This window comes from Boleophthalmus pectinirostris, unplaced genomic scaffold (assembly GCF_026225935.1).
Source record: "Boleophthalmus pectinirostris isolate CB_2022bp ecotype Guang Dong unplaced genomic scaffold, ASM2622593v1 HiC_scaffold_17, whole genome shotgun sequence".
In the NCBI taxonomy this organism is placed as follows: domain Eukaryota; kingdom Metazoa; phylum Chordata; class Actinopteri; order Gobiiformes; family Gobiidae; genus Boleophthalmus; species Boleophthalmus pectinirostris.
The window spans coordinates 22,391,593-22,417,964 of NW_026571115.1; the positions used below are offsets into that span (position 1 = coordinate 22,391,593).

The window sequence follows — 26,372 nt, forward strand, 5'->3', positions numbered from 1 at the left end:
AGACAAGTGAACAAGAGTACGGAAATTACAGTGTGCTAGCTCTTGTCAGATCCAAAGAATCAGAAAGATAAACAATAACAAATAAATGATGTGGTATAGATAGCTTATTATTATTATTCATTCCTTATTAATGCAAGTGTTCTGAAATATATATTAGACAATTACTTTGAGCCTTTATTCATTTTGACTATTTGATCAATAACATTCATAATCCTAATCTGATATTTAAACTAGGCTCTTTTAGTTTTATTCAAATCTTGTTAATGATCAAATTTGTATTGAGGCTCCATCTAGTGGCCACCCAAATGTTATGCAATAAAACCAACAGAGCAGAGTGCATTTTGAAATCACATTTATTTATTTTTTGTTCTGAAGTTGATTCACCCTTTCGAGTACAGTCCTTCGTTTGCATCTTTTTCTTATTCTCTGTCGTCTAATCACAGACACTCACACATGCGTACACAAGCCAGTTTAACCAGCTGAGGCTTTTCAACAGGGTTCTCTAATGCACTGGCCTCTGAGCAGCCACAGACCTGCAATGGGCTCTGTTTGTATAAGTAGAGGGGACAGACAATCATTACATGAAATTAAGCCCCCTCCTAAGGCCAAGTTATTAGAGTCCTTTGATAACAGGACGTGACAATCACAATAAAATGCTTCTTACCGGTTCAATCTCTCACCAGCACCAATTCAGCTTGGAGACTAATGGATCGAAATTAAAAAATAGTCTACCTTGCAGGATTACTGAAATGCACGGAGCAATAAAAAATACATAAATCACAATATATGAATTAAGATCACTTATTTGAACTACCTTTGCTAATAGAACTATTGATAGCCTACTAGCATCAACAGTTGCTTAGGTACATGTAGTTATATAGTATATACTCCATAAAAGGATTAGGGCTAAACAGTCATGTTTGGAAACACTGGAACTGACATGTAAAGGACCTGTTGAGCTATTGCTTCAGTCAGTTGAGGTTGATACGAAGCGCCTGAAGCCATGTACAAGAAAACGGATTGGAAAGAGGTGGGCTCCAGAGACTGGCCCGGCCCCTCGCTCCCCCATGCCCAGATTAAGTTCACATGGCTGGGTATACAAGAGCTTGAAGTCAGGTTCACTGGAAAAAAACCCTGGAGATTAGTATCACGAAGTCCAGCAGTCTTATCTCATCCAGAGTGGAAAGCAAATCCCCACTTTGCTAGGTCCATTGTAAACAGCAAGTACAGAGGCAAAAACGAGGGAGTAAACAGACTTCTTTGGCACATCCTAACTCTACGACGGATGCAAGTTCTGGTAAATACAGAAAGGAGTCCAGCAAGCCGGCGGTCTAACCCCCATCTTTGACTTAACAATTTGAAATGGGTTGTGTTTAGTGGCATACAGACAGTTTGAAACATTGTAAAATTCATTCAAGACAACATTCATATGAGTATAAAATAAATAATAATTTGTATTTTGTTGAAAAAAAAAAAAAAGACGATAAAATGTTTAAAACACATTGATGAGTAACAATATCCTCAGTTCTCTTAATAAGGGAGACCCAGAAGCCCAGTCAAAGACCAACATAAATCAGTAAGTGCACAAAGAGTAGTGTGCATAAGGTTTCAATAGGTGCTTTAAGCTACATTCAAGAAATGATGAATGATAGATTTTTGGACAGTATTTAGAGTTGATAGAGGGAGATTCCCTTTTTGGATGTGCTTCCTCTTCTTGCTCCATTCTTTTAGGCCCAGGCTACACATATGAAACTGATTGACATTTTCCTATGCATTAGTGTTTCTTCTCCGCACAAAATACTGGGTGCATTTCTCTTTTGATTTCTGAAATATTTCTCTCTACAATTTTCAACAGTGACTATAGTTCAAACAGCAGCTACATTGGTATTAGTTCTAGTTACAGATACACAACAGAGGTAAGATTTAGAAATGCTCTTTAAATAATGTGTATAATGTAACATGAAGTAAGTAGTGTCCAACTTCTGCACATGGATGAACAAAGTATCTAGATTAACTAAAACTAGCTCCATATAACTTTTAAATACTGTCTGTGTAGCCAGAGCCCAAAACAAGTGCTCTGTAAGTGCTCAGTGTCACATTAAAAGTGCTATTTTTACCCACTGCAAATTCCACAAGTTTAAAGTCTAAAGCACAAGACTAGTAGCAGGATTACAATTTTCAAATCTTAGTCAGACCTTTTCAAAGCTTAGACCAGTGCTAGAGCTAGCCAAAGTCTTGTGGGTTCATCGCAACAATAGTGAGGCAAAAAGGGAGTGAACTACAAAAGATACGGAGGTAAAAATACTCCAAACTGAACCAGTAAAAGAAAAGAAGGTTTAAAATGAACAGACATAAATATGAGCAAGACAAAAACAAACATTGTTTTGTCTCCCCTAATAACCTTGGGAAGTTTTCACAATACCCATCCCTGGTGCACGGATAAGCCAGGGCGCCAGGTTCCCATGGAAACGGGACCAAGTAACAGTCTCGTAAGCTGCTTCAAAGGTGCTTGGGGCTCAGAGGGCTCTTCGGAGGGGAAACTCTTCTCCTCAACAATACTTGGCCGACACAGAGGAATGACCGGACCAATCAAAGGCAAACCTAGAGAGGAAGAAAGGTGTGCTGCTGTTGGAAGATGAGTTACACTGGAGTTGGCTCGACTGTGGACTGCTCTGTGGAGATGTGGTCCAGCTCAGTGGCAGTGTTGGGAGTGCACTTTGCTGGGAGTGTGGGGGTGTGGCTGGAGGTCAGGGTAGGTGTGGTGGTGCGGGTGTTGGAGGTAGAGGTAGAGGTAAAGGTGTGGACAGGTTCAGAGACAGGGGCAGAGACAGGAACTGAGGCAGGGGCAGAGACAGGAACTGAGGCAGGGGCAGAGACAGGAACTGAGGCAGGGGCAGAGACAGGAACTGAGGCAGGGGCAGAGACAGGAACTGACAGGAACTGAGGCAGGGGCAGAGACAGGAGCTGAGGCAGGGGCAGAGACAGGAGCTGAGGCAGGGGCAGAGACAGGAGCTGAGGCAGGGGCAGAGACTGGTGCTGAGGCAGGGGCAGAGACTGGTGCTGAGGCAGGGGCAGAGACTGGTGCTGAGGCAGGGGCTGAGACTGGTACTGAGGAGACGGGGGCTGAGACGGGGGCTGAAACAGTGGCTGAGACAGGGACAGAGACAGGGACAGAGACAGAGGTGTCTGTGCGGGTGTTTGCAGGAGCTCGAGCATGGGGAGTTTTGTAATTCATCTTGAAAATGTGCTGCTGTAGGTGGCGGATCCAGTCCTCCTGCACAGACAGAGGCCCATGGAACTCCACTTCACAGAACCTGGGCAGAGGAACAAAACAGAAATAAATATATTACACACACATATATATATATACATATATACAGTCCCTGACAAAAGTCTTGTCGCTTATCCATTTTGTAGAAACAAAAGCTTATAACTTGACTTTAAATTAATCGATTGGTTTTAGAAATGTCTCATATGAAGCTAAAACCCTCCCAAATTATGCTCAATAAAATAAATTTGCTTCACTGAAAAAAGATTGATCATTTAATGAACACAGAAAGGTCAGATTTTGGCAAGACAAAAGTTTTGTCGCCTACAGAAAATTGAACAAATAATTTACTTCAAATACAAAAATATGTTGCATAACGTCAGTGAATTAAGTAGTGGTGCTGTGAGATCCATATTTAATATCTTGTATGACTTCCATGAGCTTGAAGGACACATCCATGTGGTTCAACAATGTCCATGTGGTTCAACAATGATTCATACAATTTGTTGATGAAGTCATCAGGAATAGTAAAGAAAGCGTCTTACATGCCTCCCAGAGTTCATCAAGATTCTTTGGTTTTGTCTTCCATGCTTCCTCTTTCATTCTACCCCAGACATGCTCCATGATGTTCATGTCTGGTGACTGGGCTGGCCAGTCCTGGAGCACCTTGATCTTCTTCGCCTTGAGAAACTTTGATGTCGAGATAGAATTATGCGATGGAGCACCATCCTGCTGCAAAATTTGACCTCTTTTATGGTTGGGAATGTAAGAGGAGCTAATACTTCTTGATATTTTAGGTTATTGATATTTACCTTCCACCCTGCAAATGTCTCACACACCCCCAGACTGGATGGAACCACAGACCAGGATTTTTCCGCCACCAAACTTAACTGTTTTCTGGGTGAATCTTGGATCCATGCGGGCTCCAGTAGGTCTCCTGCAATATTTGTGGCAGCTGTGATGTAATTCAACCGAGGATTCATCTGAGAAATCCACCTTCTGCCACTTTTCCAGTGTCCATCCTTTTAGCAGGCTGTGGGCCTTGGCAAATGCCACACGTTTTTTTAATTGCCTTTTGTTTAGTGCTGGTCTCTGTGCACTGATTCGACCATGGAGGCCATTTCGAGACAGAATTCTACAAACTGTTCAGGTTGACACAGGGACTTGAGGTGACCAGGCCTGGTGGAGCTCTGCTGCAGTGGAAAAGAGGCCGTGGATTTTCGAATCAACAAACGGTCCTCCCGAGCAGTTGTCTTGCGGGGTCTGCCTGGACCTGGGCTTGTCAAAAACATCTCCAGTCATTTCAGATCTTTTTCTTATTCTTTGTACTTGACGCTGAGACACATTGAAGGTGTCACCACCTCAGCAGTGGATCTGGTCTTCAGCCTCTTGATAATTTCATGCTTTGGTCTCAGGGTGGATCTTAGGCATGTTGTCAGAGGTCAAGTTGCAGTTGATGTGAAGGTCTGGTGTGCTGGGGGTCTTTTTATACACACCCACTAATTGACTGATCAGTAACTGACCACAGGTGAGGCTGTAATCTAGGATTGGTGCATCATATGACAAGGCCACAAGACTTTTGTCTTGCCAAAATCTGACCTTTCTGTGTTCATTAAATGATCAATCTTTTTTCAGTGAAGCAAATTTTTTTTAGTATATTGAGCATAATTTGGGAGGGTTTTAGCTTTCATATGAGACATTTCTAAAACCAATCGATTAATTTTAAAGTCAAGTTATAAGCTTTTGTTTCTACAAAATGGATAAACGACAAGACTTTTGTCAGGGACTGTATGTATATATATATTAAATAAGTAATGTCATATAACTAGTAATAATGCATTTTATTTACATAGCCCAGAATCCCAGTATGAACACACACACACCGCATTTATAATTGGATTTTGCTGAAGGACAAAACAACCTTTGGGTAATTGGGCAAACACTCAGACTACTGCACCATCTCCATCCAAAATATTGGGCACTGCACAGTCTCACCTTGGAGTGCATCTACTAAAACTGGTATAAGTGAGACAGAAATATACCACAAGGACTTATTAACTTACATAAGCAATCACACATCTATGCACCAGTATACAAAAACACTGTGCGCCTGAGACTGCTTTATCAACTGTACTTTATCATTCTTCCAAGCAGCCCGGAAAAGTCAGAGTTAGCTTCTCTTCAATTTAATTTATGCCTCATTTACACATAGGTACTTAAATGTCATTTGGTCCTAGAAGTTGCAAATTGCACGTTTAAGCAGAAACAGTGGTCTCGCATAAAGAAATAAAATGCTGATCCACACAGAGCAGGTACCACCCAGGGGAGCTGTCGGCTTTTGCTGCAGTGAAACAAATCTCATTCATGTTGCTGAAAATACAGAACGCCTCGCTACTTTCAACACACTTCATTAAAGGTCCTTCTGTATGCTAGTTTCAGGCTTTTTGAAATACTTTTGGATTGCTTGCTTGGATTTTGTTTGTTACTATTTAATGACAACAACAGTGGGGAGTGGAGCATGTTGCAGCATTACTATTGGCAACACAATGCTATAAGGTAGGTAAGATCAAAACAAGTGTACTGGCTTAGTTCTCATTGGTACATGATGCCAAAAATAATTTCATCTTCTGTATTTACAAAATTTCCTCAATACGCGCAAGTGCAGTGGTCCCCAACTCACAGGCTGTGGACAGGCACTGGGGTGTGGGTTATTTGGTACCGGGTCGTGAAACTATCGTCTGACAATAAACCGGTCCATGGCGAAAAAAGGTTGGGGACCACTGAACTAGTGCATCAAACTGTGATGACAGAAACATGCACAATGTGATCAGTTCTGACCAATCAGATAGGCCAAATTAATTTCACAAATATACACAGAGACTCTAGTACAGTACCTATGGGGCAAGCTCGCATCAGGACGGTGAGGGGGTATCTTATCCAGTTCTTATTATAGATCTGTGTTTAAAACACAAAAGTGTTGCTAACTGTGCTTTCAAGGAAAGGTGAGGCCTCACAGAACACTAAAAAAACTTCTCAAGGCTGGCAGTGAAGAGTAAACATCATTGTGGTAAGGTTAAAAGCTAAAGGTTTAGTTGACATGAAAAAATAGCCTATGGACAACTCACCGGCACTTCAGGGTGTAGAAGTTGCCCTCCAGTTTGACGAGTGGGTAAGAAGGTGGCTTGGGCACCAGGGCGGGCACAGTGCCTGTGCCTGTGCGGGGGGGCCGGGGGGAGCTGCTGTCCCGCTCTGCTCCTTCAGAGCAGGAGGGGTGCTTTAGGGGGCGACGCTCAAACCCTAAAGAGGAGCAAAGTAGGAGAAGAAGTCAGTTCTTATCAGTTTTTATTAATTTTCAAGGTATTATTATTATTTTCAAGGCATTATTATTATTTCTCTTCTGACTTGTTTCAATGTTTTGTTTGGTTTTTTACGTTGAAAGTTGCATTGTTTGTCTGTGGAGTATTTGTTAATACTGTAATTTTCTTAGTGACAGGAAGATACAAATGTTTCTGTAAAAATAAATACATAGCTGTAACATGTAAAATCTAGACTGTAAATATAGACTATATATGTGTAGTTTGATGTCATAGTTGTCTTTCACAGTGTACAGTGAATTGCTGGATAGAGCCCTTTGAATTTACGCAGAGCCTTAATGAATGCAGAATGCATAAATGGCAAATCACTGTCAAAGACAAACAAGACAAACTTTGTACCAAGGCTGTGCTAATAGGTTTGTTAATGTGCATCAAAAGGCCTTTGTGTCACAGGTAACATTTAAAACAGAGCACAATGAGACATTTAGAGCCTAAATATATGTCCTAATGCATTATTATACAACTCCTCAGGAGACAAACTCCACTCACATAATGTTTCAGTTTTGTTTGATCCACTATAGGTACGACCTTGCGTTGCCAACAAATGACTCAAACCAAAAACCAAAAAGTCTTCAGGGTGTCAAGTGAAAATATAGTTTTCATGGGTTTCGACATTTTGAGGACTTTTCACCATTTGAAAGATAGTTAGTTTTAGTTTTTGTTAATTGCGCTAGTAACAGTCATCAAACCCACTGATACTTTTACACTACCACCAGCTGACATACCTCTGGGCAGGCGGACGTTGAGCTCACTGCGAGCCACCTGTGCTTGGAGAGGGAGACTGCCAGAGGGCCGTGAGGGACAGGGGCTGCTGTCCAAAGGTTTGGGGGGTGTGGTGTCCAAGTTAGTGTTGGATTCATCCCCAGAGTTTTTGGAGGGGCAGTGGGCGACCTCGCGGTTTAAGGGTGGAACCAGGCTGACTGCCAATGATGAAGACCACTGAGATGCAGAAGAAGAGGAGGAAGAGGAAGCTGATGCTTTTGGTGATGAAGCAGGGAGGACATGAGGAGAATCCAGAGAGACAGGCGACCTGCACTTCTGGTGAAGAGCAGCATGATCAGCATCAGACATACTGAAAACAAATCTAACCTTATGTTTATTAAGTATCTTATCAGTTCAGTAGGCAAGCCAATCATAACATACAGTTAAATAATAGTAATAATAGTACACACACAGATAAATAAACAAACAATTGAAGGTTATTACTAAAACATGACAGCAAAAAATATAATTAACTCTAAGAGTGTGTGTTAGATAACAACTGTATGCCAGATGCCCTTCCCTGCTCAGCCCCAGCAATAAAAACTATTTATTTCTGAGACTGAGAGCACTGGCTTTTGACCTATTGAGCCAGATTACACACGACTTGCAACATATCATTTTGACAATTTCAAAGCAAACTCTCCTAATACTAATCATCACTGAATGAAGAGAATGGTTAGAGAAAAACATCATTACAGCTGTGCATTGTGCAGCAGACATTACATACAACTACTATCACTAGTGATGGTGCCATGCACATAGTCACACTGTACTGTGTAATTACAAAAGCAAAAATCTTTCAATTTAAATTCTTCATTCAATTTATGAGCAGTGAAAGAAACCTATTCAAAGCCAGAATCCAGCCAGAAACAACTTTGTTTAGCCATTTCATTTGCATGTTAGATCTGATGCATAACAATTTTGAAGGAAACATTTTAATAGGTTTAATTAAATATGTTATTTCTTCTATAATTAGACTGTCCTCAAGTACTGAGTTCAATTAAGTGAGGTAGGATTGGTATTCTGGTATGAATAAATCTTTACAACTTGACTGACAAGGACATTGGAAATGCAATCTGCTCTGTATTTGTGTCACATATCAGCTCAGAGAAAAGGTGTTAAGAGTGACGCAAATGCACCAGAAACTAATTCAGGAGGGAAGAAAGAGGGAGAGAAAAAAACAGACATTTTCTTCTATCAACAGCATGCCATAATTTATCTGAAGATGAAACATAAGCTGCCAGGCACCCTGGTTACTATGGCAACTATCAAGTCGATAGCTGAGTTGTTCTGGCATCTGTCCCCGCAGTGATTTTAGCTGGGTGTAAAGACATAGGATCTACAGTAAGGCTCAAAGCTGTTAGACAACACGTCTGAAGCTTTCCAAGACGCTAATGTCTGTCGAGCAACCAGCCGGGGCCGCTCAGATCTCCCAGCAAGATGTCTCCCTCTAACTACAGCAGGTTACAGGCTTGTACAGCCTACAGGGGCCAATGATCAGTCAAACCAACTGGAAAATACTAGTGCACAGGGCAAGACTTCAAACTCATGGGTAACGGGCAATTACAGACCATTCTAAATGCAATTTTCTGTTGCATAATGATCTAATGACTATGTACTTTCCAATGATTATCACATTAAAAATACAAAGTAAATGGACTATTACAAATCGTGCAATAAAGTGCAAATTTAAGCAAAACAATGACCCTAACTGTAACATGATAGAGGCCATCATATTAAAAAAAAAACATTAAAAGATTTATATCTACAAATCCTTCTCACCTTCTTGAGGGCTGAGCAGTTGCCCTGCATGTAGCTGCGGTGCATGTCCAGCACCTTCTGAGGCCGACTGCGGATCCAAGCACTGAGCGTCTCAATTGGGGATCCATTCACCGACCACTCGGTCACGCCAAACTGTCTGAGGTGAGCTCGGGCGTGACTGGCCAAAGCCTTACGGTTCTCAAAGTAGAATCCACACAGCTCACAGCTGGGATCAGCTGATGTAAGAGGAAGGTGTCAGTACTACTGAATGTGTAGAATTACACTAACAAACTTAACAAACCAACATACAAAGAGTGACTTACGTCTGTGCTTGACCGGAGGGGACTTGCTCTTGAAGGATAGGTCATGAGGCAGAGGTGAATAGGTCTTGAAGTGACCTAGTGGTGAGTGGGCTATGTCCATGGACAGTCCATCCTCTGACAGTGGACGTTTTCCCAAAGGGGACAGCCCGGAAAACCTGCCTCCAGACGGGACAGCAGATGTGCCCACAGAGCTGAGCCCTGCTTTAGGAACTCTGAGCCCTGACTGGAGCAGAGTGAGGGGAGACTTGTGCAGACTGGAGGACTGGTAAGTGGATACACCTACAATACCCCTTAGACACTCTAATGAAGGACTGCTGGCCTCTACACCTGATTCTTTCTTAATCTCAGGCTCTAAAGATGATGCAGACGTTACTCCTTTCTTGCGCATCACTTCCCTCAAAGTGTCAATGGGCGATCCATTGACAGACCACTGTGTGATGCCCATCTGTCTCAGGTGGGAGCGGGCGTGACTGGACAGACCTTTACGGTTCTCAAAGTATTCTCCACAGAACTCACAGCGGATGTCCCGAGGTGGCTCCACATCATGAGACATTGCTGAGAAAATACACAACACTGTTAAAGAAACAGTATTATAATACAAATGTGATGGACTTTTTACTTGTTAACATGATAAATATTTTACATAGTACTACCACTACAACTAATTATTATTATATAGTAGGAGTTTTGTTTGTTTTGTTTTTTCTTTTTTACTACTTGACTGGAATGGTAACACACATTTGAAACCAAAAATCAAAGCAATAGCAGATTTACACAACTTTTAATAGATTACGATAACAGAAGCTAATTAAAGTAAAATCCTCAGTTACCGAGGTTGAGCGGATGCACACTGTTAGAACTGGTCAGAGTGGGGCTGAGACTTCCAGAGGAGTATCCCACAGACCGAGCCACTGTCCCAGGGCTGGTCACATCCAGCTGCACTGGCTCTGCTTTGGGCTTCAGGAGTCCACTCAGAGAGGACTGAGGAGGAGTGGAGTTCAGCTTGGGCACCATCTGAGGTGGACTGTGGCGGCGAGCAAAGGCAAAGGGCAGGCGGGTGAGCAGGGCACTGGGAGGAGAGGAAGAGCTGGACAGAGGTGAACGAGGAGGGGCTGGAGAGGGCGGAGCTGGGGTCCTCTGAGGTTTTAGAGGCAAAGCAGAGGGAAGACCACGTCTGGCAATGAGCTCCCTCAAAGTGTCAATGGGTGAGCCGTTGACAGACCACTGTGTGATGCCCATCTGTCTCAGGTGGGAGCGGGCGTGACTGGATAGACCTTTGCGGTTCTCAAAGTATTCTCCGCAGAACTCACAACCAATCTCCTTCAGAGGTTCACCTGGGAAAAACAGCAATTTTTTGTGATTTTTTTCATGGCTGCCTTGATGATTGAGAAAGTATCTTGGATAAGAGACGAAATATCTTCATTCGTAACACGTTGTCCAGTTTACTTAATTTACCTTTTCTTGCATTCTCAGCTGGGCCACTGAGGGATTACATAGATATAACAAATGAAATCAATGGCAATTATTTTTAGGGTCCACTGTTTCACAACAAACGACTAAGACAGCTCTGAAACCATATTTAAGGCAAACTGAGTGGTGCGCCGCCTTCTTAAGGATAAAAGCAAATGCCGCAGACTTGGATGTCTAAAATGTTGGAATAACATTAGTGTTTTTTGTGACACCACAGACAGTAACAAGACATGGACTGAGCAGTGGTGGCTCTGAAGATTTGCGTAGGCATCACTCATGTTCCTTCGTACACATAAAAAAATAATTAAACATGAAAATTGTAAAAGCTTTTCATTGTGGTGAAAATTAAAAAATGTAAAAGAGCTTACTGAGAGGAAGGGTCATAAACTCTCCACTGTTCAGGCGGAAGATCTGCATGGAGGAGGGCTTGAGGCGCTTGGCAGGTGGGCCAAGTATTGGAGAAGCAGAGGTAGTTTTGGAGGTGGTCACCTTGTAGAGCAGAGGGGAAGAAGATGTGGGAAGGGAGAACAGGGAGGGCTTTGGGGAAGAGAGTGCACTGCTGAGGCCCTGTCTCTCCCCAGGACCGTCCAGCTGAAGTTCTCTGGCCTTGTGCTTGAACTCATCACTGTCAATGAGCTGCGTGAGGAGGTCTATTGGTGAGCCCTTGGATTCAGAGTACTCCACTCCAAAATGGCGCAGGTGGGCCCGGGCATGACTGGACAGGCCTTTTCTTGTCTCAAACCAAGCTCCACACAACTGGCACACTATGTCTTTGTGGGGGTCGGCCTCTAGAGCTGTACCATTAAAAATGTTACTCATTAGTATTGAGTTATTAAGATTATGTTTAATAAGCACATCATGAAACTCATACACTTAAAACAGCACTAGTGTGTCACCCAAATGTAACCTCAGTCAATGAACTTTCAGAAGCTAAAATTAAAACTTTACGTTCAAAATGTATTAACAAGGTTTAGCAGAGGATAATATTTATGATAATAATTAGTAATTCCTCTTTAGCCAGGGATTTCCTGAGTCAGATTAATCAAACAATGGCTTTCTGACCTCCAAAGATGACACTCACAAACACATTTAAATAGGGTGTCTTGCCAAAGGGAACAATGGCAACATGCACTGTTAGTAGAGGGCATGAACTACCAGCTGTTTGAATAATGAGCATGAGCATCTCTTAACAACTAACAAACAACAAAACCTGCCAACAAATGTTTCCCAATTAAACACATGTATTCACATTTTGTCATTAAAATAGACTGAAGTGTTGCAAAAGGAAGAGATGGTAGCAGTCTAAAAATAAATCAATAGATACTCTTGTCTCTGAACAGACAGCGAATGACTTACTGAGGTTGAGTGGAGCATCGTTGTCCTGCGGGGCCCACAGGGGTTTTGTGGCCGGGGGCGTGGCCAGGCTGGAGGTCAGGCTCTTCATTCCCCCGGCTTTGTGCTCCAGAGAGCGCAGAGGGGAAGACACTGGCAGCAGGGAAGAGATGGGGGCTTTCCTCACCACTGAAGAGGGAGAGGGTGCCAGGAGAGGAGAGGCACCAGGGGAGGGGGTGGAGCAGGAGGTGGAGGGTGGCACTGCTTTGGCTGCTTTGGCAAGGAGGGAGGGAGGGACAGGTGTCTTCTCCACATCCATGACTTCTATCACTTCATCACTTGGATCACATGGAGTGGGGGGAGAACAGTTCTTGGCTGGAGTGGGCTCTTGAAGACGACGTATTTGGCTGTCTAGATTGCGCTCCTTGGCGATTTGGTACAGGAAGTGGATGGGTGCCCCGCTGCTCTCAGAGGTTCGGATGCCCAGCTGGCGTAAGTGGGAGCGGGCGTGGCTAGAGAGGCCTCGTCTGGTCTCAAACTGGGCCCCACACACTTCACACTTCAAATAATCGTCTGCAAACACATAAGCCACATGTGACTAAGGGATTTAAGCTTTGGATTACCACATTACCACATTACCACACATCAGCTCTAAACTCTCCACATTTTCATTCACTTTAAAAAAAAAATCTATATTTGTACTAATTGTATGATAATATTTTATATATAATAAAACACAAAATTAGCATATTCTAAGGGATGTTTCTTTTGCAGACTCAGGTACAGCCCTGTGTCTCGGGGGAGCACTGCCCTCACTTACCCTCCTGTCTGCTCCCTGCTTTGGCCCCATGTAAAACTGCCCCATTTAGTCCCTAAGTACATTTGTCTTCCTCTCAGGGTCCCTAGGGACAGCCCTCTAGGTTCACTTCTTCTATTTCCCCATGCACTGACAGCCATGATAAGGCTTCTGTGTGACTAATCCCATCCCCTGTTGACACGCAAGCTCACTCACCCTTGGTGCGGGCATCCTCCTGGGGCGACCTGTCTGACTCCCGGACCAGGCTCAGAGCGGCCAGCTGCAGCGCATCGCGTTCTTCAACAGCCACTTCCTCCTCCTCATCTGAGGTTCACACACAAAGACACAGCAACTTCATCACACTCAACTCAAACCCACACACACCAAATGCTGATGCCTGCATTTTAATACCTGACAAAAACATGTACCCTGTTCTACTGCATGCACGCATAAGTAGAACACATGTACAATTATAGAATATGGTAAAAATGACATTTTAATTCAAAAATAAAAACATGAAAATGTTTTAAGTCATGAGTTCATTTAGTTGTAAATAAACCCTAGTTTGTATTTTAAAATAATAAAATGAAGAACTAATTCACTATTTTAAATTTTGTAAAATAATATTCTTGGATTCTATAAAAACAGACATGGTAGTGTTTCTTCCTGGATTCCTGGGACAAAAGTGCCATTTTCTGCGACAAATGGCTAAATCAAAAGAGACGCGGAGACAGACAATGCTTTTTGTCTGGTGGGCGGCTCTGCGCTTGTCACTTCATCTCCTGACTGTAAAAGAGCGGCGATGTGACACCTCAGAGCGCAGCGTTACAACCACAGACTCTATGGTTACAACAGTCTCACATCAAAACGCACACAATGGCACGGCATCATTAGCGGAGCATTTACAACGAGCAGACACGCCGAGTTGACTTTAGGAACACCGCTGCTTAACCCCGAGCAAAAGTGTCACTTCCACTGCACTTCACCTTCCCTAAGTTCTCCAACATCACTCGCTACGTTTTAAAGTGCTTAACTATGTCTACAGAGCAATTCCGCTACGAGTTTGTAAGGAAACCATGCATGGATACATACACTGGAAGGCACAGCACGTCCTCTATCAAAAATCAAAGTAAAATGGCGAGGATTGGGCAAGTGTAGGTAATTTTAGAGATCCTGCAGCATTGAAATACTGGACGTCATCCCAGACGCACTCAATGAAAGGCTCAGACAGGAAGAAAATACAGTAATGTGCGAGCCAATAGGAGCGGCACTTATTACCGAGCACAAAACAATCCAAACGCATGTCTATGGGGGCTGCTGACACGCGTGACATGGGCGCACTGTGGGCTACCTGCGCGACCATCATTTGTCTTTACGTGCTCTCTTGAGAAAAAGACTTTTAATGGTTGTTGTCTAGAGAGATGTGGCACGGCGGGCGCGCAGGGGATGAGATGGGAGCGAGCGCCACTCTACTGGGGGAACACGGCTGGAGCTGAACTCACCGCTCCGCAGCCGCAGTGCATCGGACTCCCGGCAGTCGTGGGAGCCAGCCGACTGCTTTTCCGCTATTGTTTGGGTCTGCGGGGAGGTGGAAGCAGCCATTTTGCCCCATATGCACCGCTAAGCTTAAGGCGTGACCAATAGAGGAAGGCGGAGGTTGGCATCAAAGAGTGATGAACAGTGGGCATAAGGGACTATCCCCCTGACATCTCCTCATACAGCCACTTAACCACTCTTCTGCATCAATCAACAACAATATAATCTTAAAGTTATACAAGCAAGAACCACAGTCTGTTATCAAAACTGTGGAGCAACTTCTCAATGCACTTGCCACTATTTAATTTCCCCACCGCGCTACTGCAGGGGGGTTCCCTCATTGTGACAGAGGAGTAAAGTTGGATTTAGGTCACGGCCAAAATTATATAAGAGTGAGAGAAGCATCTGATATTTTACTCATCCACAAATCAAATTAACCATGTTTGGAATTAAGATGACATTTCTAAGATATTGAACCGTTAAGAAAACTAAGTCTCCAGTCGGACAGGCAGTTTAAATCTAGCAGGTTATTGATAAAATGGATGGCATAGCTTTCTAAAAAAAGTAACAACAGCTGAGAGCACACCAAGCACACATTTACATACTACAGGGATCTGCTGCCAGGAAATGTCAACACTTAAACACTATAAGTTTATAGCCAGTCAAAGCAAACACTTGTAACTTAGCAAACACACATTAATCCAAAAGTAAACGTTTTATTATTGCATTTATCACCAGCTTACATGCAGAAAGATACATGCATGATAATAATGATCTTTATAAACAATTCTTTAAAGTTCATAGCTTGTTAAAACACTGAAATGTTGCAAGGGGTTAAAGTGTTCTGCAATATTCCATTTTTTAAACTACTTTTGGACACCTTTGACTTGATCTTTCATGTTGTAAAACTTGAAAGAATGCATTAAAGTTGAGGCAAAAAAGGCGTGAAGAGGACATTTTAAAAGAAGTCAAGTTGATCACCTAATTTGAAGCATACTATTTGTTTTTTCAGTAAACTAAATTAACTAAATATTCACACTGCATCTCAAACAACCTTACTGTAGACGATTTCTAATCATCACAAATGATTGATATGAATTCTTACCTTTACATTCTTTTATCTGGTCCTCATATTTCCAGGGCACAGCTGATTCTGATATCTCAGACCTTGACTCTTCCTCCAGCTTCACCTCAATAATGTCATCATCTTCCTCACTGTCCTCGTCCTCTTCCTCGTCACACAGGCTGCGTGGGGGGGCAGTGGGGATGACCAGGTCGGGTCGGCTGGAGAACACCTCTCTGAGCACGTGGATGGGGGAGATGGTAATGTCCCAGTTGGTGATGCCCAGGTCTCTAAGGTGGGCACGTGCGTGACTGGACAGGCCGGCCCGTGTGTCAAAGCCCGCGTTACAGAACTCGCAGTGCATCACACTGAAGGTGCCAGGGTCAAAGTTCGCAACTGTGGACAGAGGAAGCAGCCTGTAAGTAATTTGTAAGTACACGGTGTGTGTACTGGAGGCTTGTGACTGGTGTGTGAGGTGAGAGAAGAGCCAGATAAGATATTATGAAATGTTTTTCAATAGAGAGAGCATCTGTGTGTGTTAAGTCCAAAAACAATTAAATCATAAACGCTTGATCCACAGATTAAAACATGCAGTAAAATAATGCATGTGTCACCTTTCTTCTTCTTCTTCTGATAAGAGAACCTCCTCTCTATGGCGTTGACCTCCTCGGGGGAGATGAAGTGGCGTACGTTATAGCTAACGCCCACTCGGTTCAGGTGCCCCCTCACATGATTGGCCAGTCCGATGCCGTTATGAAATCGATCAGGGCAATAAGGGCACTTCCTCTCCACGCTCTTTAGCTCCTCTGTGTCCTCATCAATCTCCTCTGCGTCTTCATCCAGGAGGACATCTGACAGCAGCCGTCCTGAACCCTCTTCATCACCCTCCTCATCATCACTGGGCACCAGCACTGGAGCAGCACTGACTCGACTGCTCCGCCTCAGGTACAACACCTTTCCATCCGGCTGTCCCTCTTGCCTGTCCTCGTGCCTCATACTCCTCCTCAGAGGAGGAGCCCGTGGGCTGCTGCACTGTGCTACAGGGTCGTCTGGATACACAACAGATAATTTCATATTAAAAGGCACTAATTTCAGATTTTGTGAAATATGTTAACTGTCTACTTGATTTTTAGTAACTGAACACATGCTTTTCTTTAACATTTTCTTTAACATTAAGTTTTACTTTGATACGATCATAAACTATACATTTTGTACCTTCTTTGTCATTATTATTAGTTTGTACGACCATAAACAAAAACAAAATACCCTTAGATTTTTTCATTCTCATTGTGGTTTATTTTGTATAATCATAAACTATAAACTTTTGTGCCTTTGTTAACATTAGTATTAGTTTATACGACCATAAACAGAAAAACTGGCATCTTTTAAAAAATGAAGATAAGAACTAAGAAAAAAGTGATTGTATTTCTGTTAGAGGGGTGAACATATGGAACAACACCACTGTAGAAGCCTTTAAAAAAAAGTATAAAGCATTATGATTTGAAAGATATAGAGCTGTGGAATGAATGAATGAATTATGCATTAAATTGTGTTTGATTTAATTAATATTTTGTCTCTTACATACAGTATACAGTAAGTCGTAAGTGAAATTGTAAATGCAAACTTGCTGTTCATACGCTGCTTTTCTTTCTTGGAATTCTGTCACGTTTTTATAGGGTTTGGCATTATAAGTACTTTTTGCTTCAGCCTAAACCCTTTCAGTCATGATCCATGGGGTTGTAGTCTATGTACACTGTATACTACACTGTATATTTACTTCAGCAATATATCACATTTCAAAATTTCTTATCGTGACAAGAAACATGAGTCAACAAACAACTGATAAACTAAAATCAAAAGTATACCAAAGAGCTTATATAATTATGTTTCAAATAACTGCAATAATTTCACTTACCCGAGTTGGAGAGAGATCTTGTGCGCTGACTGGATTTTCCCTCTTGTTCACTAATACCCTCTGCTGTCTGAACTTGCACGTCATCCTCACTATCAGACAGTTTATCATACTCTGTTCTGGGATTAAGCCTGGCCACTTTAGTCCAAATATTCTGTCTACTATTTTGCCCCATATTCCCAGTTATTCCATCTGGTAATGTGCAGTCGTCCAAGGCACCAACTCCTCTGTGGAATTTACCAGTCATGGAGATTTTGGAATTTAAAATATGTTTTGGATTCTGCCCATTCTCTCCGTGCCCTTGGTGAGTGAGTTTCAGGTGATCCCTTAAAACTTTTTTACTTGACGTTCGGAAGGCACAGTATAAACAAGCAATTTGAGTGGAAGTAGGTTTTCTGTTGTGGGTTTTTTTGTGATTCGCCAGTGCTTGTGGCGTTCTTGTGCTGAAATTACATACAGGACAGATAAAACGCCGTCGGTATCCAGTTTGTCCTTTCCCTTGAACTGGGGTCCTGATATCTGGAGCATCTAAATCCACAATGGCGCAATCTGTATTTGAGATTCTTACTGGCGAATGGACCGTTAAGGCCTCCTCGCTGTCTTGTTTTTTTAAATCGTTTACATTCAATTTCTCAATCTCCTTTAAGATTTTGTCACGTGATTCCTGGTGCTGCTTTTGGTGGCTCTCCAGGTCGGTTTCATTTGATAAGTTCCAACCACATTCTGTACACTTAAACTCACTACTTTCACCAGTCTTCTCCTTTTCTTCTGAAGTACTGTGGGAGTGCTCCACCATGTGCTCTTGTAGGTGGATCTGCTTCTTGAAGTAAATGCTACATTCCACACAAGTAAAAATTTGGTTGTCCACCTCCGAGGTGCTTTCCTCCACTTGTTCTTTAGGTTCCTCCAATAATTCGTCTTCGTCAAAATCATACATCTTTTCCACCTCGCTGTCTTTTGAGTTTTTCCCAAGATCGGGGCTGATGCCAGAGAAGGGTCTTAGCAGCACTCTCTTCTTCCTGCAGCGCTGAATGAACGTGCAGCGGGCCCAGGGAGCGGGAGGAGGGCTGTCAGGGTCAGAATCTCCGGGGAAGGTGTACACGTCTCGCTCCCGTTCCTTGAATTCTTTTCCCATGTGCGTTTGGAAGCCCTCTGTCTTGTGAACCTCCTGCACCGATTGGCAGCCTTCCTTTGGTGGGGATTTGGAGACAAACGGCTCAGATGGCTCGCTTACATTCCAGCGTGCGCTGTCAGCCGCTGTGAAGAGAACCAGAAGATTGCAAATAAGCAGATCAAAAGAAGCAAATGGTGGTGTGGTTTTGTGTTGGTAACATTGGTAGTAAAAGTGGACAAAGTTTTAGTTTGAGATTTTGCCTTGTGAACTGACTGAAGCCCATCCTTGGGGCCATAGGTGGGGAACAACATGGAAAGTGGCCAGTACATAGAAACAATAAGGACTAACTACTTTGCCACTGAATTCCTCGGTCCCCCCATTCAGATAAATAGTAACTTGTTCTGCTTTATTTTTGTGGTAATTTTCAGGGCAGTAATATTTTTAAATGTTTATAAACTCAAAGCTATGGGCAGAAATGCTGCTGTGTTACATTTTTTTCTTTCGTAAAAAATTCACTGTTAGCTAGTAAAAGGTGAACTGCTATAATGTAATTTTCCAATTATTTACAACCGTACGACCTTGAGACTGCACAATATCGTCAGATCTCAGAAGCTAAGCCAGGTTGAGCCTGGTTACACAGCTATATAGAAATACCAGGTGCTGTAGTGAGTGCATAGTACTTGTGTCCTAGGGCAAGACACTTCACTCACATGATTGCCTATGAATCTGTTGTGCGTGTGAATGATTGCTGTCTTAGAGGTCTATAGCAGACTGCCAGTCTAACTTCTGTCACTCTGCCTCAGTTTTGGCTACAATTGTGCCTTACCACCACCAAATATGGAGTAAATAATAATGTTATATAAAGGTGCTTTCTGACCCTAAGTACTTTGGTAAGCTACTATTATTGCTTTGCCTTTACACGGAAAAACTCTCCCCCAATGGAGTTACTTTTTTTGCTTCATTAGTCTTTTGCTTCATTAATTCATTAGTTACCAAGTTACCATGTCATAACAGTATTTTACAAGATCCCCAGTTGCTATGATCACTGGTTTGTACTCACATTGGTTTGCACTGAGCTGAGAAGTTTTTGGCTCTTGAGTGTTTGTGCTCCTTGTGCTCTTGTCCGACCCCTCCTCTTGGCTGGACACAGGCCGCACTTGCTCTGTTTCTTGGCTGTCTTCACATTCAAGTCTAGGCAGCAGTGAAAGCAGTGACATTTTCATGAGCAAATCAAAGTGTTGCAATTGCTTTTTATTAGGCCAAAGATACTATATGTAGGACAAGGGAGGCATGTGAGTGCTATTTTTGGTAAAGGATTTGCACATATTATCAAAATAAGAGAAGTTACTACGTGGGTGGGTATTTTTCAGTCAATACCTCTATACATCACACAAACCAATCAGAAAACCACTAGAGATCTGAACAAACACAATAGATCAGCACATTAAAATTCTCAAATAGACTGTGATTCTAAGTTACTAAAGATAAAGATAAAGAAACATTTTCAGCAGAGGTTGGCAACAAAATGAAACACTGTTCAAGATTTACAGGACATTTTGTGACTGTCAACAGAGGATTTGATATTTAGATTCCATCAAGAAACATAGTGTAGGGACCAACACCAACCTCCATACAGTACATACTAGTAATTCAGTAGTAGATACAAAATGCACCTTTTGGTGTCCCTGCCCCTCACCTGAGTCCTGTGGAGGGTGACCCAGGGCTGTGAGCAGCCAGACCATGAGGGTTCGACAGGTGGGTCAGCTCCTCCTCTGACACATGGAACAGACGGAAAGCCAACATTAAATACATGAACATCTTGTGTCCTGCACTATAAATTTATAATGTGACATACATAACATATACAGACGTGGATAAAGTTGTTGGTACCCCTCTGGTAATGAAAGAAAAATAAAAAATTTTCACTGAAATAACCTTAAACTAAGAAAAGTAATAATAAATAAAAAAATCCTGAAAAATAGCCGAACAGACACTGTTTTTGAATTGTTGTTCAAAAGAATTATTTAAAGAAACAAACTAATGAAACTGGCCTGGACAAAAATGATGGTACCCCTAGACAACTGAACAATAGGGACATGTTAAACATAGACGTGTCCTTTAATCTGCATCACAGGTGTCTTCAAACTTGTGCTCAGTCAGTCTGTCTGTTTAAAGGGAGACATGTGTCATTGTGCCTTTTGGAGACATGATTGATACAACACTGAACATGGACCAGAGAAAGTGAAGAAGAGAACTGTGTCAGGAGACTAAAAAGAAAATGATAGACAAGCAGGTTAAAGATAAAGGCCATAAGACCGTCTCCAAGCAGTTTGATGTTCCTGTGATTTAAGTTGCACATGTTCTTCAGAAGTTTAAGGTCCACAGGACTATAGCCAAACTCCCTGGACGTGGCCTCAAGAGGAAAATTGATGACAAATTAAAGAGATGGATCATACAAATGGTAACAAAAGAGCCCAGAACAACCTCCAAACAAATTAAATTTGATCTCAAAAGACCAGGTACATCAGTGTCAGATCACACCATCCATCACTGTTAGAGCCAAAGTGGACTTCATGTGAGGACACCACTGTTGAGAGCAAATCATAAAAAACTGAGACTGGAATTTGCCACAATGCATATTGACAAGACAAAGCTTCTGGGAGAATGTCCTTTGGACAAATGAGGCAAAACTGGAACTCTTGGCAAGACACATCAGCTCTATGTTCACAGATGCAAAAATGGAGCACACCAAGAAAAGAACACTGTCCCTACTGCGAAGCCTGGAGGAGGCTTGGTTTTGTTCTGGGGCTGTTTTGCTGCATCTGGCACAGGGTGTCTTGAATCTTTGCAAGGTACAACAAAATCTCAAAACCATCAAGGTATTAAGGAATGAAATTGTTTTGACTAGTGTCAGCAGGCTTGGTCTCAGTTGTAGGTCATGGGATTTCCAACAGGACAATGACCCAAAACACACAGCTAAAAACACCCAAGAATGGCAAAGAACAAATCATTGGACTGTTCTGGAGTATTCTTCTGTGAGTCCCTATCTCAATTCTATTGAACATCTGTGAAATGAGCTGAAACATGCTGTCTGGAGAAGTCCTTTCAAACCTGAGACACCTAGAGCAGTTGGCTCACGTGGAGTGGGTCAAAATACCAGTTGACTTCTGCAGAAGTGTCATTGACAGTTACAGAAACTGTTTGATTGCAGAGTTTGCCTCAAAACTTGTGCAACAAAAATATTACTTTAAGGGTACCATCATTTTTGTCCAGTCCAGTTTCATTATTTTGTTTTTTCTAATAATTCTGTTTAACCACAAGTGAAAGCAATGTTTGATTTCCACTGGACAGTTTTCAGTAAATTTTTATTTATTATTGCTTTTATCAGTTTCAAGTTATATCAGTGATGATGGTCGATTTTGCTTTCATTGCCAGAGGGGTACCAACAATTTTGTCCACAACTAATTTTACAAATCTATAGTGCATGTTAAAAGCCTTGGTAACTTCAAACGGACATCAAATGTATTTAATAATTGTAGCAAAGAATGAAAATTAAAATTAACCTTGACCCAAAACAATCTATTGATACTTGACATCACGCTTGGGGGTGTTCTACATGTATTTGTATGGCAGAATGTGACATAGTGCACACATTAGTAAACAGCCAAAAAGGTTTTACAATTTCGGCTTAGTTTCAGCTAAGTCAGTTCTTTCTGGTCAAATTGCGCTAAATTAAAAATCTGATTAAAGTCTATTTTGAGTTACAGAGCTTCAGACAGAGCAATGCCCCCAGTTAGCATCACACTTCCAAGGAATGTTGATGACATCAACTGCAAAGTATCAATATGCCTTTTAAAACTATGACTATTACATTTGGTTGTACTAGGATATACTTTCTTTGATGCTAAATTCTTACTTTTGCTTTTACTTTTGGTTATTGTAGTGGTTAGAGATGATGCTATTTGTTGTGTCTGTGCACATAAATGTTGTCCTGTCTTGTGCTTTAAAGGGACAGTCTGGAATTTTGGACATAGGACCTCATTTCCTAGTTAGTCAGAGTGTTGGAGACGTGTGTAGACACTTCTTAAAATATTCCATCCAGTCCTTGTATTTGCAGAGGTCGCTGGTGCTAGGCTAGTGCATGTCAATGGCCATACTTATCCTGCCACTAAAAACAGTCTTACCCACTCCACAAAACACCCGAAGCAAAACAATTATTACGCCAGATTATTGATGTAAATGTCTGTGTTGATAGAATAATGTTTGAAATAAAACTAACCTTGCATTGCATGAATCGTCACATGTTGAGGGACTATTTTTTCAGCAGCAGCGGAATTTTACTTTGCCGGTAAGGTACGTGTTAGGTGATATCAGTCCACTGCTGCCGAGCCTTCTATCAGGAAGTACAACTCACTGCTGCTGCTCAGATATAAATCCTTCAAATGCAAGGTCGGTTTTACTTCTAAAATCATTCTATGAACACAGACATTCACATCAACAGTCTGGCGTTATAATAAATTTGTTTCGGGTGCTTTGTGGAGTGGGTGCTTAGTGGTAGGCTAACTATGGCCATTGACATGCACTAGCCTAGCACCAGCGACCTCTGCAAATACAAGGACTGAATGCAATATTTAAAAAAGTGTCTCCACACGTCTCCAACAATCTGTCTCACTAGGAAATGAGGTCCTATGTCCAAAATTCTGGACTGTCCCTTTATTGTTTGTCCTGTCTGTCTATCCATGGGATAGAGAGAAACTTAATTTCGATTTCTTTGTATGTCTAGCACATGTGAAGAAATTGACAATAAAGTTAACTTTGAACTTTGAATTTAATTTACAGATGCACAGGGTGTCGTGGCTGTTAACACTGGCAGTGCAGCACATTATGTTTTTGAATAAATTATCTATTCACAAGTAAAAATAGAACCAGTTTAACAACTTTTCAATTTAACTTCAAGTCAGATTTTAACACAAAGGACGACACATTGTCAAGTGGCATCATTTATAATAATGAAACCTAAAAATAGCAAACCTCTCAGCGGGAATTCTTTCATGTGTCATCTTTGTGTCGGCTCTGATGTAAAACGGAATCATTTTGAAGTAAGTAATACGTGTACCTCGATACATTATGTTTTGTTCCTTAAATTGCTCCTCCTACACCGTGTAATCTTTGCATCTAATATCTCCCTATCTACATACATAAATGTCGGCTATATTTGCTGTAATATAAACATGTAATTAGATGCTACTTTATTAGAATGTCAAGAGTACATGTTATCTGTTCATATTTTGCATAAACATTTTAAGCACGTGTCTTACCATCCAGTGTCTCCTTCTCTGAGTCGGAGTCCCAGCTCAGTGAGGAGGGGAAGGCAGAGGACCGGGCTCTCCACTGTGCACCTCCTCCTGTCTCTGCCCCCTCGGTCTGCTCACATTTGGCAGAAGTTGGACCATCTTGTTTATCTGGAGAACATGAGAGCTAGCACAGACAGACACACACAATTATTTTGAATTGGTCAGGATTCAGAGCCCTTTATTAAAAGGTCCTATATTATGCAAAAGTTACTCTTGTGAACTTTAAATCATGTTGGAATGTTTCTTCATTAAAAACAGACCTGGAGTTGTGTTCTGTTTCATTCACACATGTTTCAGTAACTCTTTATTATTAGAGCTCAAAATGCTGTTGCACCTAGTTATGCCATGTCAATGAAAAAGTTGTTTTATGTATTTAGTGGCTCTTGTTACACTACACACCACAACTGAAAGTCAGTAATGGAATATCATAGGCATAGACCATGACATTAGGTACAGTAACTGCTGTTTATGTACCTGCAGAGTAGAGTTGTCGTCAAAGGTAAAGGAGGTTGGTGGAGGGCTTTGTGCGTGCAAATCTAGGGGCCCATAGCTGGTCCCTGGGGTGGGGGATCGGCCCTCTGGCTCCATGGTCCCCCCCAGAGAGCAGTATGGCAACCCACCGTCAAGGAGTCTGCCTACATGGTGCAATCTTGGGTCCTTCTGGAATCATAAAAAACAACACAACATCACAATGGGAGAGTACTACACTGTGAAGATGTAGCGCTACATTGTGATTTTGTTAAGTTTATTGACAATATGAATAAACTTGTCATATCTTATCACTTGATCAGATTTATTTGTAAATTATCCATCCATTTATTTGGCTATGTGAGAAACAACTGGTAAGGAACAATAAGCAAGTATTAATATGTCTGGTAGCTAATGTTATGACTAAACCAGAACCAGTCAGGTTTGACCTCATTACATTATACTTCAGTGTTTGTGGTACATTTACCACTGTGGTACCAAGCTCCTTCAGGTGGTACTTGGACAGCTTTTCGGTATGTGGGCTTATCTAACTGTGTAAGTGTATCCATTTTGTTGGATAATTTCTTGTTTAGACCAACAGTGGAAAGTATGTAGTCCACTTTTGGAGCCGGTTTAGCCCTTGATGATACCTGGAATAGTTTTGTTATATACTGGCTTAGATTTGGTGACACCTACTCGGAAAGCAGATCTTTTCTTTGGTGGTGTTTAATATGGAAAATTTGAGAGCCACTGGCCAACTCTTAACGTTCACTAAAATTATAGATGATGATTAAATCCTCAGCACCCCCTGATGGAAAGTACGCTAAGTTTTGTCCATGTGAATATTTGTCAATCTTGTTTAATGTAGGCCTCCTATTTGTTAGTGGCAAAGTGATGATGCAGCTGCAGCATCTTAATAAAGATAAGGACCAATTAAATAAAAAAAAATAAAATAAAATAAACTGGTCTTAAGATGTACCGATGTATTATCATATTGAGGTCAGTATAATACATTGCCTATATGGGAACACCTGCATTCAAACTTCTTTGAGTACCTTAAACCAGGACTAACTCGCTCTAATGGCCACTAATGGCCACTTGTTCCTGACACTTCCAGACTTCTGCCCCCAGCGTTAAGCCCATGACAACATCTCTGCTTTGACCCATTTTCTCAAAATGTCTGGTCTTCATACACTTACATAAAAAAACAAGTGGCCTTTCCTCCAGGCCCGTCTCCTCTCTGCCTGCTCCTGCCCCTCTCAAAGCGGCCCAATGGCCGGGTACATCACCCTGGACATACCGCTGGCTGCTGCACAGCTCACAGTTAGCTGTCTGTCTGTCGCTTCCCTGAAAACACTTGTATCGATCTTGTCCTCGTCAGGTGACTTTCTCAACAATGCATCCGTGCACCGCTGTCTGTAATCCCCAAACGCCCTGAAACTGCAGTTTTTTAGTACTCACTGGAATTGGCCTGCGTTGCGGATAGCACTTTTTGGAGACGCTGTTTTAAACTGCGTTCGTCATCGTTGAAGACAGAGCCGAAGCGCTTCCCCAGAGCTGCGGATAGAGAGCCCGTGCCTGCCCTCTGCCGAAGGGACGAAGGGGGGCTCGGCTAAACACCGATCCGGGCTCCTGCATGGCTCCTTCGGAGATGCCAGGCGGAGGACTCCATGTTATTTGGCTCGGAGGCACGCCACGGCTGCGTGCGTAACGTCGATGCGGAGGAGGAGGGAGACCAGTGGGAGAGTTCGAGTAACACTCAGAGGGCAAGTTCAGGGAGTTCAACTTTTACCACAACACCCACATGTTTGGGTTTTAGCATGGCATCATGTATCTTAT

General features: G+C 42.2%; 1 protein-coding gene across 1 annotated transcript; it reads right to left on the reverse strand.

Moving 5' to 3' along the window:
• Positions 1-967: 967 nt before the first annotated feature.
• wizb (WIZ zinc finger b) lies at positions 968-25,852 on the reverse strand. Its single transcript, XM_055153079.1, has 19 exons — positions 25,733-25,852; positions 24,540-24,725; positions 24,030-24,189; positions 20,408-20,483; positions 19,772-19,902; positions 17,601-18,854; positions 16,300-16,734; positions 15,728-16,081; positions 13,303-13,410; positions 12,315-12,863; positions 11,327-11,752; positions 10,319-10,822; positions 9,489-10,043; positions 9,187-9,401; positions 7,368-7,680; positions 6,394-6,565; positions 2,926-3,314; positions 2,423-2,601; positions 968-1,090 (listed from the first exon to the last, which is right to left on the reverse strand). The coding sequence occupies exons 2-19, from the start codon at positions 24,651-24,653 to the stop codon at positions 968-970; spliced, it is 6,057 nt and encodes a 2,018-aa protein (XP_055009054.1). The 5' UTR covers positions 24,654-24,725; positions 25,733-25,852.
• Between the last annotated feature and the right edge of the window lie 520 nt (positions 25,853-26,372).